At 28.1% G+C, this 15,777-nt stretch overlaps 2 protein-coding genes across 2 annotated transcripts; one reads left to right on the top strand and one right to left on the bottom strand.

Moving 5' to 3' along the window:
* Window positions 1-1,501: 1,501 nt before the first annotated feature.
* Window positions 1,502-12,855, top strand: drosha (ribonuclease 3 drosha). Its single transcript, XM_011507552.1, has 12 exons — window positions 1,502-1,681; window positions 1,874-2,829; window positions 2,906-3,134; window positions 3,217-3,408; window positions 3,531-3,888; window positions 3,979-4,396; window positions 5,973-6,292; window positions 6,771-7,402; window positions 8,134-8,343; window positions 11,090-11,412; window positions 11,495-11,640; window positions 11,906-12,855. Exons 2-12 carry the CDS (start codon window positions 1,901-1,903, stop codon window positions 12,415-12,417), a joined length of 4,269 nt encoding a protein of 1,422 aa, XP_011505854.1. The 5' UTR covers window positions 1,502-1,681; window positions 1,874-1,900; the 3' UTR covers window positions 12,418-12,855.
* On the bottom strand, window positions 12,840-14,275 carry LOC105368532 (probable tRNA pseudouridine synthase 2). The gene is made up of 4 exons (XM_011507554.1): window positions 13,947-14,275; window positions 13,437-13,845; window positions 13,221-13,357; window positions 12,840-13,150 (listed from the first exon to the last, which is right to left on the bottom strand). Exons 1-4 carry the CDS (start codon window positions 14,071-14,073, stop codon window positions 12,888-12,890), a joined length of 936 nt encoding a protein of 311 aa, XP_011505856.1. The 5' UTR covers window positions 14,074-14,275; the 3' UTR covers window positions 12,840-12,887.
* Between the last annotated feature and the right edge of the window lie 1,502 nt (window positions 14,276-15,777).

The raw sequence follows: 15,777 nt of genomic DNA, 5'->3' as shown, positions 1-15,777 counted from the left end.
TGCAATAAAAATTTTGAAGATACATTACTTTTAATGGTCAATCAATGAAGTAATTGGGATAGAAATTTTGAATGTTGACATATGTTTTTTACATACAAATAGAAAAACTTGCACTGATAAATGCAGTACGGAAAATATTTTATTTCATATTTGTTTTATATAGTATATTAAAATTGCAGTCCTAAAAAATAATGCAGTAATATGTGGTAATTATAGATAAGTAAAAATAATAAAATTAGAATAATGTTATACCTTATTTAAAGAAATTATCTTTTCAAATTTGTATCTATTAAATAGAGTAATTTCTGAAGATTAGAAATTAATTTTCGTAAAAAATCCTCTGACTCACTTTTATATAATTATAAACAAATTTGTTAAATACGCATAATTATAAAAATTTTAAATATAATTTTATAAAGCGATTAAAGACATTAAAAATACCTTTTTTTCCAATGCACACGCGCACGCACGCATATAGCGCGTAATATATTGGATTAAGTAAATTCTACGAATTTGTATATTTTAATACTTTAATTGAATTATTTATTAATATTAAAATATGAACATTATTATATTATTATATATATATAACATTATTATGTCTTATGATTGATGGGCAATAGCGAATCTCGAAGGATATTTTATCTATTAAAAATATTGTTCTATCTTAAATTCGTTTGTGTACAAAATCTTTTGAATTTACATTTAAATGTGGATGCATTTTAATTGTGTGTAACAGAATATACACACACACACACACACAGCCATACACACATGCATATATATATATATATATATATATATATAGATTTTTTTTTTTTTAATGGATTTTGTTTAATTTTAATTGAATTTTTTGGATCGTTTATAATTATATATGGCTTTATCGTTAAGATTAAGCATTAAGTTGATCAGACCCCATTGATGAAAATAAAAACACAATGTTCATTTGCGAATTATTTCATTTCTATTATATATATTACAGCGATTGATTGAAACTGTGATGTTTCAACAATTTTTTGGTATGCACATCGGTGCGTGTGTGTTAGTGTAAGGATACGCTATATTGCACACTACAATCCATTGTTGACCAAAGAATATCATCATTCAACATTGAAAAAACAGCTGTCAGGAAGTTAATATAATGATGAAACATTTACTTGAATCGCGCGCTCTAAGCACGACATTCTTGTTGTCCATTCCATGGTTCACAATAATTTCGAAAAGTGCAGTGATTAATCATCTGCAGCAGTAATACGTAAAGATCATTAACAGATTGATGCAGATTTGCTAGATATATAAGATTACTCTTATCGAGTGCGTTTTAAGTATTTTTCTTTCTATTAATTGATGTTTAATGTTCGATTAAAATTATAATGTAAGAGAAGTACGTATTGTAATGTGTGGTCAAATAGTGATAAATATAAATAAATACCTTATTGTCCATAAGTCTTTGCAAACTCCGTTGAATTTCAAATATTTTAGTGTAGATAATTATTATAGAACGCATGCGTAAAAAATATGAATACATGATGTATTCTGCAAAGGAAAAGCAAATGGAGGAGTATAGTATATGGTGACGATGGGTATTAACCATTACTGGTCATAGAAGACAGAGAGATATTTAATAATGAATTTATTTCGGTAGCCAAAGAAATTATATTATGGAAGTAAAATAGTATTAGTGAGTAGTTGGCAATTTATTAATTTTGTTATAAATTATTTTATTTAAGCATTAATAATTAATATTTGTAAAGGATTTAAATATTTTTGTTAGCCATAAAATCAATTGTTGAAATAAATGATTAATGATGTTTTTAAAGTATATGTCGCGATTATTAATCAGATGGCAATTTAATTAATTTTATTGGTGTAGAATTTCAGAGCAGCCATTTCTAAAGAAATGGATAACGTACCATTAAATGCAGAATGTCCGTATTACTGGGCTGCAGATTCCTCGCAAACAGAAAATTTTACATATTATTCAAATTCTCCGTTTAATTATCCTACCCAAGTTGCCCCTCCACCACCGTCTTATTCCGTTCCACCACCCAATTATGGAAATTACAATTATTCGAACGAATCATACTTTCCAGTTCCTCCTCCAGAGTCTGATACTACCTATCCTGTTGCATCCGTTACATCATACTGTAGCTATGAATATCAAAATCGTACATCGACTCAAGAAAACCAAGATTATTATGCCTCGTCTTATTCCCAAACTCAGGCAACTAATTACAACTATAATTGGAGTTCAAAAAATCCATATCAAACAGAAGGTAAGATCGATACGGGTAAATGGGGAACTGAGAATGCATCTTGGTCAATCCAGACATCAGTCACTAATTCCAATTTGAAGACGAAAACTGTATGTGCAGATGTAAGACATAAACCACTGGACACTGATTTAAGACGCTCTAATAGTCCTGAAAATAGATTTCATTTAAATAAATTTAACACTAGAAGAAAATACGATGATTACTTTAGTAGATCTAGAGGGAGAAGCAAGGAAAGAAGGAATTCAAGGGAACGATTTTATAAAAGAAGAAGCAGAAGTTTGGACAAGAAATCTTATATGAGCAATAATTTTTTTAATAACCATTGTTCAGCCAGAAGCGAAAGATCAAAAAGCAGAAGTAAAAGATCAGAAAGCAGAAGTAGAAGTAAAAGATCGGAAAGTAGAAGCAGAAATAGACGATCTTTGAGCAGAAGTAGAAGTAAAAGAAGATCTAGATCACAAGAATCTCATTCATCTATGCAGTCGATGCGTAGTAACAATCACCTAAAGCATAAAAGCCTTAGCGAAAGAGAAATGTTATTAGAAAAATATAGGTAAATTTATACAATAGCATTGTCGATGCACTTTATTTATAATCACATTATTAATTTTATTATTTTCATGCATTAGGCGCAATTATTGTGCAACAAGCGAGGATATCAAGAGAAAATTAAATGAATTGGAAAGTGATGGGACGTTTGAAAGAAAAATTTGGACAAGAACTGCACCAGCTGATTTGTATTACAATAGGGATGAAAAAAAGAGTAAATTAATGAGAGGTACTAAAAAATTAATCGAACTTTGCGACGATTTTAAAACAATACTTATTGATAGAGCCGATGCTGCAAGAGCAGATCATGTAAATTAATTTTTATCATCAATTTAAAAATTATTTAAATACATCTATTTTTTTTTTGACATTTGAAATTACGTGCTTTCAGTCTCCTTATGAACCACCTCCAAGAAAAACAAGAGCGCGTCTTTGCAGACATAAATCAGAAGCTTGTAGTAGCTCTTCGACGGACAGCGATGACTCAGTTGATGAGGATGATAGAACTATGGAAGAATTGATGGCTAAGAAACAGCATCCTCAAAGGCTTCATCCTGAAATGTGGTTTAATGATCCTGGCGAAGTAATTAATAATCATGGATAATTAAATAATTTCCCAAAGTTTATAACTTATAAAAATATATACCATTTAATATAATATAATTTAAATATTGTTATGATTACAAGTTTGAAAATTAATTTTAGATGAATGACGGACCATTGTGTAGATGTAGTGCAAAATCACGTAGATCTGGTATCCGTCATGGCATATATGCCGGAGAAGGAGCGTTAGAAAAATGTGATCCCAATACTAATAATGCAGATAAATTATTTCATTATCGAATAACCATTAGTCCACCGACAAATTTTCTTACAAAAACTCCTACTATTATCAAGCACGATGAGCATGAATTTATATTCGAAGGGTTTTCAATGTTTTCGCATTTTCCTTTAGTAAAATTGCCAACGTGTAAAGTTATACGTTTTAACATCGAGTACACTGTTCTGTACATTGAAGAGAAGATGCCCGAAAATTTTACAATCAGAGAGCTGGATTATTTTCGTAAGTTCCTTTCAAGTTCTATGTTCGGTTATAAAAGTAAGATGCAAATAAATATAATTACACGTAGGTGACATTATTAATGTATTTCAGAAAATTATTTATTTCAAGAAGTCTTAGAATTAGTAGATTTTGACTTACAGGCTGCTCAAGATAAAAATGGTTGTGGTCAATTTCATTTTATGCCAAGATTTGTCCGCGATTTACCTGACAATGGCCAAGAAATATTGTCTATGAATGAAGTTTTAAGTTACCTTATAAAAAGTAGTTCTTTATTGATTAATCCGGATGAATTACCCAAGTTACTGGAAATGCCACAGTTTCAGTGGCAAAACTTTGCAGATGAGGTTAAGGGAATGGTTGTTACGTATCCAGGTAAAAAACCTTGTAGTGTTCGAGTGGATCAATTGGATAGAAGTCAAACAGATCAACCACCAGGTGTTATCGCTTATCCCGAAATCGTTCATTTCGGTATTCGACCGCCTCAACTAAGTTATGCTGGAAATACCGAGTGAGTAATTGTAATTTCAATACTTATTGGTTCGCATAAATTTTGGTATAATTATAATCAATTCAATCAATGTTATCATTATTATTAATTAACTTTTTTAATTAAGTTTTTCTATTGTGTAGTAATAAAATTAATAATTGACAATTATATAAAAAAAACTTTGAATTTTAAGTGAAACCTTATTTAAAACGTATGAGAAATTTTATGAGAATTATGAGAAACATTAAAATATGAGAAAATTGATGAGATAGGGCGACTAGTAGCTACATTTTCAAAAAATGTTTTCCTAATAATTGAATTATAAACAAGTAAAGAAAATACTAACGTATATTATTATCTGACGATTATTACTATCGAGAGGTTTAAAAACAAATTACTAGTTATTTATACATATATACGCAATTATATTTTGTCAAACACTACTATATCCTTTTCCTTTAGAATTTTTCTTAAATTTAAATTTAGCATATAATTTATTGGAACTTTTATGGATGAATAACGACAATAACGACGGTGATACAGTATAATGAAAGAGAATTATAAAATTGGTGTGTATAAAACTGTGGTTTATTAGTTAAATACGAAATTGTAATGATACATTTTATTTAACAATTATTTATGGAGAAGGTGAAATCTTACAATTATATTTGCATTCTATTTGATAATAATAAATATTTTGTTTGAACATTATATGCAAGAAAACGAACGACAAACAGTTTTAAGTACAAATATTTAAAATTTTTGTTTATATTAAAAGTATGCATGACGAATGCGTTTCATCTACTGCCAATTTACCAAATTTAAATATAAATTTATAAACCAAACGATAAATTCTGACGGAGATATTTTTAAAAACTTTTAGACTTTTTTTATTTGGAAATCTTGAATTTCTTTATTACTATGATTTTTTTTTTTTTTTTGCTACATGACACTGGAATTTTATTTAATTATTAAAAAAGTTATAATCCATTTTTTTGTAATGTAAAGTTATTTTATTAAAGTATTAATGTATAAAGAGAGGATAAAATAAAATAAAGCAATGGGCAAATAAAGCATTTTAAAATTGAAAATTGAAAAATTGAATGTTCCATTATGTTCCATTTTATTTTAAATGATTCTTAATTGTTTCATTTTCTTCTATATTGTTTTGTTAAAGCAAATAATGTACGATATAACTATTTATAAAATATATTAAATATTATTTGTATTACATATTGTTTTTAAATATTATATGAAAAATTGTTGATAAAAATTTACATCATACAATTTGCGTCTTACAAATTGCGAAAACTATAAGCTTATTAATCACTGATAAAATATTTACATTCTATTTGATGCCCTAATTTACGAATAATTATTTAAGTATTTTAGTATTTTATATTTTCTGAAGAATCTATTGCATTTGCTAAATCGGAAATATATTGAGATTTTTCCATTACGTTTCATTAATGCAATACTCTTTCGACGGTATTAGATAAATTAATATAATTGATGTTTTTAATAATATGATTTTTATTCATGAAAAAAAAAAAAAAAAAAAATTAATAAACGATTTTCTGTAATAAACATCTTGTAGCTATCAGAGAGCTTGGCGCGACTATGTCAAGTTTCGCCATTTGCTCGCCAATATGCCAAAGCCATCGTTTGAAGACAAGCGTAAGCTCGAAGCTAAAGAAAATAAACTTCAAGAATTACGAACTCAGAGCAAAATGAAACGAGACGTTACAGTGGACGTTAGCTCCGATGGTTTTTATCGTACCGGAATTATGTGCGATATTGTCCAGCATGCGATGCTCATACCTGTCCTTGTCTGTCACCTGCGTTTTCATAAGTCTCTAGATAATCTCGAACAATCTCTCAACTATCGATTTAAAAATAGATATCTATTGCAACTGGGTAATAATTGATTTATCGTACATTACATTTTAAATTCATAGTTTAAAATCGACCTGTTTCTTTAAATGTGATTCTTTGTTAAATTGTAAGCGATTTACATCAAGACATTTTTAACTATTCAATGATATATTACTGCAGGTACGAAAAAAAGAAAAGAAAAAAAAGAAAAAAAAAAGAAAAAAAAAGAAAAAAAAAACCAGAATAAATACATAAAGCACAATGGCATGTAAATTAACTATAATATAAAATTAATTATAATCAACAATGAATTTAACGCTTGAATAGTAATTTAAAATTATTTTCACAGTAATCATGAATTTTGAATGGAAATTAAAAGTTAAAAAAATGTTGATGTAGTTTATTTGCAAATTTATTTCAAATTGGCATTACGTTTTCGCAATATTATCTCTCAATTAGTAATCTGTGACTGAACATTTATTCTTTTTGTTTGTTTGTTTGTTATTAATTTGAAAATTAGCACTAACTCATCCAAGTTATCGAGAAAACTTCGGCACGAATCCAGATCATGCAAGAAATTCATTGACTAACTGTGGTATTCGTCAACCAGAGTATGGCGATCGAAGAATTCATTATATGAATACGCGAAAGCGGGGCATCAATACTCTCATTAATATTATGTCGAGATTCGGTGCCAAAAAGGAAACTGAATCATCAATAGCACATAATGAAAGGCTGGAGTTCCTGGGAGATGCGGTTGTTGAGTTCCTTACCTCGATACACCTGTTCCATATGTTTCCAGATTTAGAGGAAGGAGGATTAGCTACCTATCGAGCCGCCATTGTTCAAAATCAGCATCTCGCTGTGCTTGCGAAGAAGCTAAATTTGGAACAATATATGCTTTATGCTCATGGAAGCGATCTGTGCCATGATTTGGAACTAAGGCATGCGATGGCCAATTGCTTTGAAGCTTTAATGGGTGCTTTGTTTCTCGATGGCGGTATTAAAATAGCTGATACTGTTTTCGGTGAGACACTTTTTAAAGAGGAGCAGGACCTGTTGAACATGTGGGTAAATTATCCCAGGCATCCATTACAAGAGCAAGAACCAACCGGGGATAGACAATGGATACCGAGTTTTGAGTTACTACAGGTATTCGTTATACTATTCTATTTACAGTTTGGGAGATTTATTTATTTATTTATTTGTTTATTATTATTATTATTATTATTATTATTATTATTATTATTATTATTATTTTTCTCTCTTTACAATAAAGACGAATTTGCCTCAGTTTGGCTCGAATTAAATAAGGTACGACGAGTATCCGAGTTGATGGATTATCCGTGATATTCTTTAGTCGGGTTGTTCTTGTATAATCGGTGCGAGGTGAGACCAGATACCCACGCTACGTCATATTCACGGTAGCACAATAAGCGATTACGAATAAGCGATCTTCGACATTATTTACTTTATTCATCGACTTTGCTCGTATTTATATGGATATTTTAATGTCATTGGATATCGATTAATTTTTTTTCTTCTTTTTTTTATTCTTGTTATCATACTTTTAATTACAAAGAAATAAGTTAGAGCATTATTGGGAAGAGTCCCAATCGTCAATCTCGCTATCTCTCTTACAAGGGATGTCTAATTCATTGCGTAAATTGGGGGGGGGGGGCAAAAAAAAAACACGGTAAGAACGATATGTATCTCTATATAGTAAATTAAATTTAGAATTTTTATTTACAATCGAGCCCATTCATACATTCGTGCACTTCGAATTTCAAATTGTTGTCATATTATAATCGAGGGTGTAGTCGAATAAACGTGCTGGCTACATTATAAGTTTAATAATCCATTGAATTGATTATATTTTACAGAAACTGACCAAATTTGAAGATGGTATTGGGGTAGAATTTTCACATATTCGCCTTTTAGCTAGAGCATTTACAGATAGAAGTATCGGTTACACGAATTTAACATTAGGCTCTAATCAACGCTTGGAATTTCTCGGAGATACAGTATTACAATTAATAGTATCGGAGTATTTATACAAATTTTTTCCAGAACATCACGAAGGCCATTTATCGGTAAGATAATTTTTAATTTTTAATTTACTTATTTTATACGCACTTTCATATTATAATGTAATTAATGGGCGAGTGTTTAGTAATAGAATTAAGTTCTTTCCTCTCATATTTTCTTTTTTGAAAATTTACAAGACATTTGAAAGAATTCTAATTGCTATATTGTTTATTAAAATTGTAGCACAATAATTAATTTTTTCCTAGATTTGTGAATAATTTAGCGCGGTTTCGTAACGATTAGTTCGTTATTTTATCTACTTTATTGCGATAATTGAGAATGATATTCTCTGATATCACAAAATTTAGCCAAAGTCTTTCCCCGCATTTTATATTTATTGTTTATTTACTTTATTATTACTAACAGTACGTAATCATTAAAATATTTGAAATTATTTTAAACACCTTAATTTCTTGGTATTGATGAACTCTTCTTTTCATTAATTATATTATTTCTGGAAACAGTGTGTTTCTAGTCGATACATAAGTATTACATCATTATTACTTAATAGTTAACAGTTATTTTCATTTTATCAATAAGTTTGCCGATATTTTTGCAACTATTGGCGAGTTTTTCAATTTGTTAATACAATAAAATAATTATCTATATAATTATTATATTTGAAAATACAAAAAAAAAAAAAAAAAAGAAACGTTAAAAATTTAATAATGTATTTTATTATTTTGTATTTTTCATATAAAGCATAATAATTTTTTTTCTCTAAGTTTCTATTAAAATAAAATTGCGAATCTTTAGCAACTACAGATAATCTATAAAGTAGTACAGATGGTTCAAATAAATGCTGTTGATACATATCTCATAAGGTATGTATCACGCGAGTGTTAATTAAATGACACAATTAAGCTATTTAGTATTAAATCTAAAATCACAGTAATGCTGATCTCTTTTTATAAATGCTTTTAAGCAGATAAATTTGCAATTATGGGAGAGTTTAATTACGATTCCAATAGGGCTAAGAAAATTAATAATTTTAGTAATTTTCGATTAAAAAGAAAAATCCTTTGGGTATATTAGTAATAATGGATTTTCGATCAAAATGGAAAATATTTTATTAATATTATGTTATATTTTATAAACATTTTCCCGTATAAGAGTCGATGTATGAGAATCAATGTACAATGAATGTACTATTACATTTTGCTTTGAGATCACTTTCAAGTTGTTAAAAAATTTAACATTTCTTCACTACTTCATCATGATGCAAGCTTATGAAATTTCGAAATACTATCTACTTCATGTTAAAATATGATTATTTTAAATTGCATTCCTTTAGATTATTTACAAAATATATGAATATTGGCTCAATCGATTTTGTCAAACATACATATTCGTAATTACGGAATGCGTTGATACGTAAAAAATTGCGCTTTGGTTCATTTTAATTACACTTTCATTAAAATTAGTTTAAATTAAATATTAATCGTGAAAAATAAACTATATGATGCGTTTATGTAAATTTTCTTATGGAAAATCCGACGAATTTGATAATCATTACGTAATAAAACATGTTTAGTAGATAAAAGACAATCATTACAATGAATATTCATTACATTGATGAATTTTTCTTATATAATTAAAAAAATTATCATTATTTAATTGAACTTTACAAAAAATTGAATTATCATTTATCATAAATATAATAACGAATTCTTTTATAATTTCTGATAATCGTGTCTCTCTAATAAAAGCTTTCTTCGATTGCATTGGTCTTACATTTTCAATAAAGTAATAGTAGCCATGTCATTGTCAATTTTTATAATAGAAAATTATTGTTTTTCGATTTGCAGTCATACATATACTCATATCAAATTGCATTTTACGAAAATTTAGATGGGATGCCATTAGATGCTTGCATCGTGCTAATATCAAAAAAATAATTATTTCCGCAGATATTTACAAAATTAAGAGAAATATTATTAATATTGGATTATGTTTTATTATATTCACTCATTATTAAGTGTATTATGGTTGCATTATTAAGTACAAATATAGAATCTCATGATTTATAATAAAAGCTGATTAGAACATTTTTTACCGAGGATATTTATCATTTATTTACTAATTAGATATTGACAATTACATAATGACTTAAATTAGAGATTTTTTTCACAATAAACGTTCACGCATGCGCATAAATTAATTTTTTTCGAACTTTTCGAACTTCGAATTAAACAAATTTTAGTGAAAACCTAACTAGAATGAGCTGAATTATAGATTTTTAAAATAAAAAGACCATTATGGTGAATATTTACGAAGATAGGAAATTTTAAATATAGATCGATAGAAAGTTTGTGTTTTATTATTTTTAAAGTACGCAAAGGGCGGTATATTTTTTTTAATTTTTGTAATTTGTAAATGAGTATTATGATATAATGAATATTATGTCGAAATGATTTTCAAAAATGATGTCTAGTCCGAGGTAGCTAGAAATAATTTTGATATATATACGCACGCACGCACGCACGCACGCACGCACGCACGCACGCACGCACGCACGCACGCACGCACACACGCGCGCGGACACAAACGTATATATGTATCTATATCGATTGGGCTTCTATTTAATCTTTTCGGGTTGTTACATTTGTTTATATGTTTTTGCTAAGGGATGGAGTATGGGGCACAGAATTACCGACCCTTTATAATAAATTTATAAAGTCTTTAATTAAGATATGTAATATAATTACCTACAATGTGCAATTACTTTTCATGTATTATTTTACATTACAGCTTTTGCGTAGTTCATTGGTTAATAATAAAACACAAGCCGTTGTATGTGATGATTTAGGCATGACTCAGTATGCTGTTTACGGAAACCCTAAGGCGGAGCTAAAGACAAAAGATAGAGCAGATTTGCTAGAAGCATTCTTGGGTGCTCTATATGTTGATAAGGGTTTGATATATTGTCAGGTATTTTGCAATGTTTGCTTCTTCCCTCGTCTTCAGGACTTTATAATGAATCAAGACTGGAATGATCCAAAGAGCAAGTTACAACAATGCTGTTTAACTTTGCGCACTATGGATGGAGGGGAACCGGATATACCTGTATATAAGTTAGTGCATTTATTATCTACTTTGATATTTATTTATTTCAAATAGCTAACAATTGCCGATATCGTTTGTGTTGTATTTTAGAGTAATCGAATGTAAAGGCCCTACGAATACACGTGTTTATACAGTTGCTGTATATTTTCAAGGAAAGCGATTGGCTAAAGCATCTGGTCATAGTATTCAAGAAGCTGAAATGAATTCGGCTAAAGAAGCTCTCGAAAAATCTCAAGGTATTACTATTTTTTAAAAATAATATTGAATATTGATATGCATTTTTAACAAATTTTTTAATAACGTATGAGACAAAAAAAAAAAGAAAAAAGAAAAAAGAAACGTGGATATAAAATTAAGAGTTTTGTGAAAAACACGATAGGATACATAAATATTTAATTCTAGCTGACTGCTAAGCAATCCGTAAAGGTTCAATAATTCTATTGAAAGTAATGTAATGTAATGTGATGATGATTGATTGCAATGTAATGATTGACTTTTCAGATTTGTTTCCTCAACTTGACCACCAGAAACGTGTGATAGCTAAAAGCATGAAGATGCAGAGCTGGTCACAAAGTTTATCCAAGTATCGAATGCTTCATTCTTACAAGTTGGATGATCGTAATTCCGAAGACTCGGACATCGAGTCACATCGGAAGCGTCGCAGTCGTAGCCGGGAACGCGATAAGCGCAATAGTCGTTCTCGTGAGCGGTACGATAGCGTGGATAGACGATTGCGAGATCGTCACGGTAAACACGAGAGCAGCAGCAGTCCCTCCACAAGAAATAAAAGTGCAGAAAGAAATTCTAGTTCAGATAATTCTATTTTAAATTGCGTCGATAATGTAGCACAAGAGGAGGAAGACGAGAGCGTTAAAGTTGGCAAGAAACGAAGGAGGATATCAGTTTCCTCGGATTCTAGTAGTAACGAAGCTTGCAACAGTAATGTCTCTGAGCTTGAAAGGAAAAGTGAGATGCCTTTTTCAGAGAAGAAGATTAAGAAAATAAGACTTTAGCAGTTTCGAGATTCATTTTCCTAGTACAAAAGCTGGTTATTATAATTTGCCAGTATTTGTCAATTTTCTTCGAATCAATAGGTATATTGGCTTGATGAAAATTGATAAAGGGTTGTCAGTTTGAATATTAAGATGAAAGGTCATGCCATATTATTGAACTGGATTATATATTAAAAATAATAATAACAAAAGTGAAGCCGAACCGTCATTTGTGGAAGTATAGATATTAATTTTTTTATCATTGAATTTCTTACTTTGACATTAGATTAAGGAGAATGCATTATTTTTACTAAAAACTTCCAGTGGCAATAGATGCAACATCTTAATGGAGATTAAAACAGCAGGGATATTCGCACTTTAATCTTATAAACGACAATTACAATGATGTTAATAAAAAGAGTTATATTTAATCTTATTAAAATTCGTATTATTTTATAATTTGTATTTACATTATCTTATTTATTAAATTTTCACGTAGCTATTTGCATTGCAAGATTAGGCTGTTTTTCAGATAATATCGACGAATGCTTTGAAATAAGATTTTGGCACATGTTCATATTATTTAAAATATTACTCAGATTCCAATGTTTTGACAATAATGAATCTTTTACATGAAATAGACCATATTGAGAGCAGTGTAAGTAATTGCAATGAGCCGTACTATGAAGTTTAATACCTATTTCTGCAGTTACACTTTTTAAATATTCCGATGATGTATTTATACACACAATTTCTAGAAACGAAAATATTTTTTTATGTTAACGCTGACATTATTAAAGTTTATATAGAATAGCAATGTTTACCTAATGTAAATTCAGGTGGTGTAAAATTAATGCACTTGATTGAGTATAATAAGGGAATATTAGGATCATTTGGCCTTATAGGTCCTTTAACAGCTAGCTCGTATGCCTCTTGACTCTGTATATCTAGTCCGCTAAGTCTAAAATATTTTATATCGCATAAAATTAAAATTAAAATTTATTTAAAACAATTTGCATTAGCATATATTATCAACATACTGGAACATCATTTTCTGATGGGAAGCCTGCATCGATGCACATACACGATCGATATGCTCTCTTCTTATATGTTTCCAAGTAGATTTTTCAACAATTGCTCCATCCATGAAATTGTTTCTTCTCATTTGTCCTAGTATTCCTTTTACTTTATATAACACCGTTGGTCGAAATTCTTTAAATACATACCTAAGTCTTGTGCCATAATTGATTGCGACAACTAATACCCCAGAGGTGTCTATATCCAAATTATTCACCGTAACCATTCTGAAGTTTTTCTCTCTAAACCGTGGTCCAACTACAAGAGGATTATCCGCGTAACTATCTCGCACTACAACCCTCATTTCCTTATTTGTTGGCCCTTCGATACTTACATACTTCATAGGTGGGCGCACTTCTAGCTTATTGAAATCTATAATATTTGACATATTTATTTACATATATTGTGGTATTTAATGAATTTTTTTTTTACTTCAATATATAGTTAAAGCAAGATAATTGTATTTTTATTACCTCTTTGTAAATTCAAATTTAACGTGTTTAGAGTTCCTAAATAATGAATTCCCGCAGGTTTGAAAACAAGAAATATTCCATTTAACGTATTCCAGACTGAATGTGCATCTTTAATAAGTTTGCCCATTATTTTATGTGAAAAAAACTTCAATGAGTTTTGATAAATAACCTCTTGGAGAAAAAAAATTAAAATTATTGTATTAATATGATAAAACTCGTTGTCCAAGTCATCTTTTATTAATAGCGGAGAACTGAATAATGATGAATTCAATTATGATTATAAAATTTATAATCACATTATTTATTCATTATTATTGTTATATTTGAATATTAATATAATAAATGTAAAATAATGAACAAATTCAGACGATTTCATCTAAGTTTTGTTTTTCTATTGATATAAAATACTACAGCGCCATCTATTCCTCACGGCTCGTTACGATTAAGTATTAATCTGCCAGTAATTTGCTTTCTAAGGTAATTTATTAAATAAATATTTCGTAAATTTTATTGTAAGGAAGATGAACACAAAATATACAATTTGCAATATCACCATCAAAATTTTCTCGAATGGAATTTATAACGTTAAGTTATAGTTAAGATTTGAAAAATAACATAGGTTATAGTGATTGTATTTTGTTCTATCAATTAAGCTGTATTATTCTTTCATATTGCAATATTATAGTGAATAAATAGAAATTATTGGAATTAGTAATTCTTGGAATAAATCGTACTTTATTTTCAGCATATAAAATCAGGATGGCGAATGACGATAAATATCCTGCTCAATTACTTGAAACTGTGAAAGACGTTGAGATCGATTCTAGTGGAATTTTTAAATATGTTTTAATTGAAGTTAAGTCTAGAATACATTCACAAACTCTGAAAACAATAGTTAGAGGTACCAGTCGTTTCAAATGGCATGGTGAGTAAACATCATTTAAATTATTTCATGATTTACGTTCTTTATTTTATTATTGTTTTTATTGAAAAGATAGTTAAAAAAAAAAAAAAAAAAAAAAAAAAATTAGGTTTTAATAGTAAATACAGATTTTATTTCTTATGCGGTGCTCTTACATTTCCTTAAGTTTTCAATATTTTGTTAAAAATTAATCGCACTGACAATTTATTTTCATGGCATAATGTTAGATGTCACAACTATGAAGTACACAAATATATAAATAATTAGATTTATTTATGGATTATATAATTTTTAGATATTATAATTTAGGTATGTTTTGTTAATAGATATATTTTTGTATTTATAAAAACTGTTAATTGAAGAAAAACAAGTATATTAATTTTTTAAAAATTATCAAAATTAAATTCTTACAAATAAAATGAATTTGTTTTTTATTTACATCTAATCTATGTATGATATTAGAATTTCATTCAGTTTTTTAAAATTAAACCATATAAATAATTGTAAAATAATATTTTTGTATTGACTTCATTAATTTGTACATTGTGTTGGTTTTAAAATTGTAATTAATATAAAGACTAATTTTATTAATTCAAAGTATAATAATTTATATGCATAATAATATAAATGTTTCCCTTTCTGTTTCTAAAATAACGTTCTTTCATTTTTATCTTTAAAATTTAAGTGTATATATATTTATATATATATATATATATATATATATATATATATATATATATATATATATATATATATATATTAATAAATAAAAATAATTGTGGCATTGCTAATTTTGTATTACAATATTTTTTTTTTAATTTCGTGTGTTGGAGTTGGTTGTCATTATTAACTATATTCCAGAGAGTGATTAAAACTTTAATGCATCCTTTATTAATCAAACAAATTTAT

The sequence above is a fragment of the Ceratosolen solmsi genome, unplaced genomic scaffold, assembly GCF_000503995.2.
Source record: "Ceratosolen solmsi marchali unplaced genomic scaffold, CerSol_1.0 scaffold1, whole genome shotgun sequence".
NCBI lineage: Eukaryota > Metazoa > Arthropoda > Insecta > Hymenoptera > Agaonidae > Ceratosolen > Ceratosolen solmsi.
Note: the sequence above shows the minus strand (reverse complement) of the source record. Positions and strands in the feature narration are given on the sequence as shown.

Excerpts from the sequence above, each read along its gene's own strand:
- drosha (XM_011507552.1), top strand. The coding sequence starts at position 1,901 with ATGGATAACGTACCATTAAATGCAGAATGTCCGTATTACTGGGCTGCA. Across the intron at positions 2,830-2,905 it reads ATGTTATTAGAAAAATATAG|GCGCAATTATTGTGCAACAA; the intron begins GTAAATTTATAC and ends TTCATGCATTAG. Across the intron at positions 3,409-3,530 it reads GGTTTAATGATCCTGGCGAA|ATGAATGACGGACCATTGTG; the intron begins GTAATTAATAAT and ends AATTAATTTTAG.
- LOC105368532 (XM_011507554.1), bottom strand. The coding sequence starts at position 14,073 with ATGGGCAAACTTATTAAAGATGCACATTCAGTCTGGAATACGTTAAAT. Across the intron at positions 13,358-13,436 it reads CATCAGAAAATGATGTTCCA|ACTTAGCGGACTAGATATAC; the intron begins GTATGTTGATAA and ends AAAATATTTTAG. Across the intron at positions 13,151-13,220 it reads ACCACCTGAATTTACATTAG|AAATTGTGTGTATAAATACA; the intron begins GTAAACATTGCT and ends TTTCGTTTCTAG.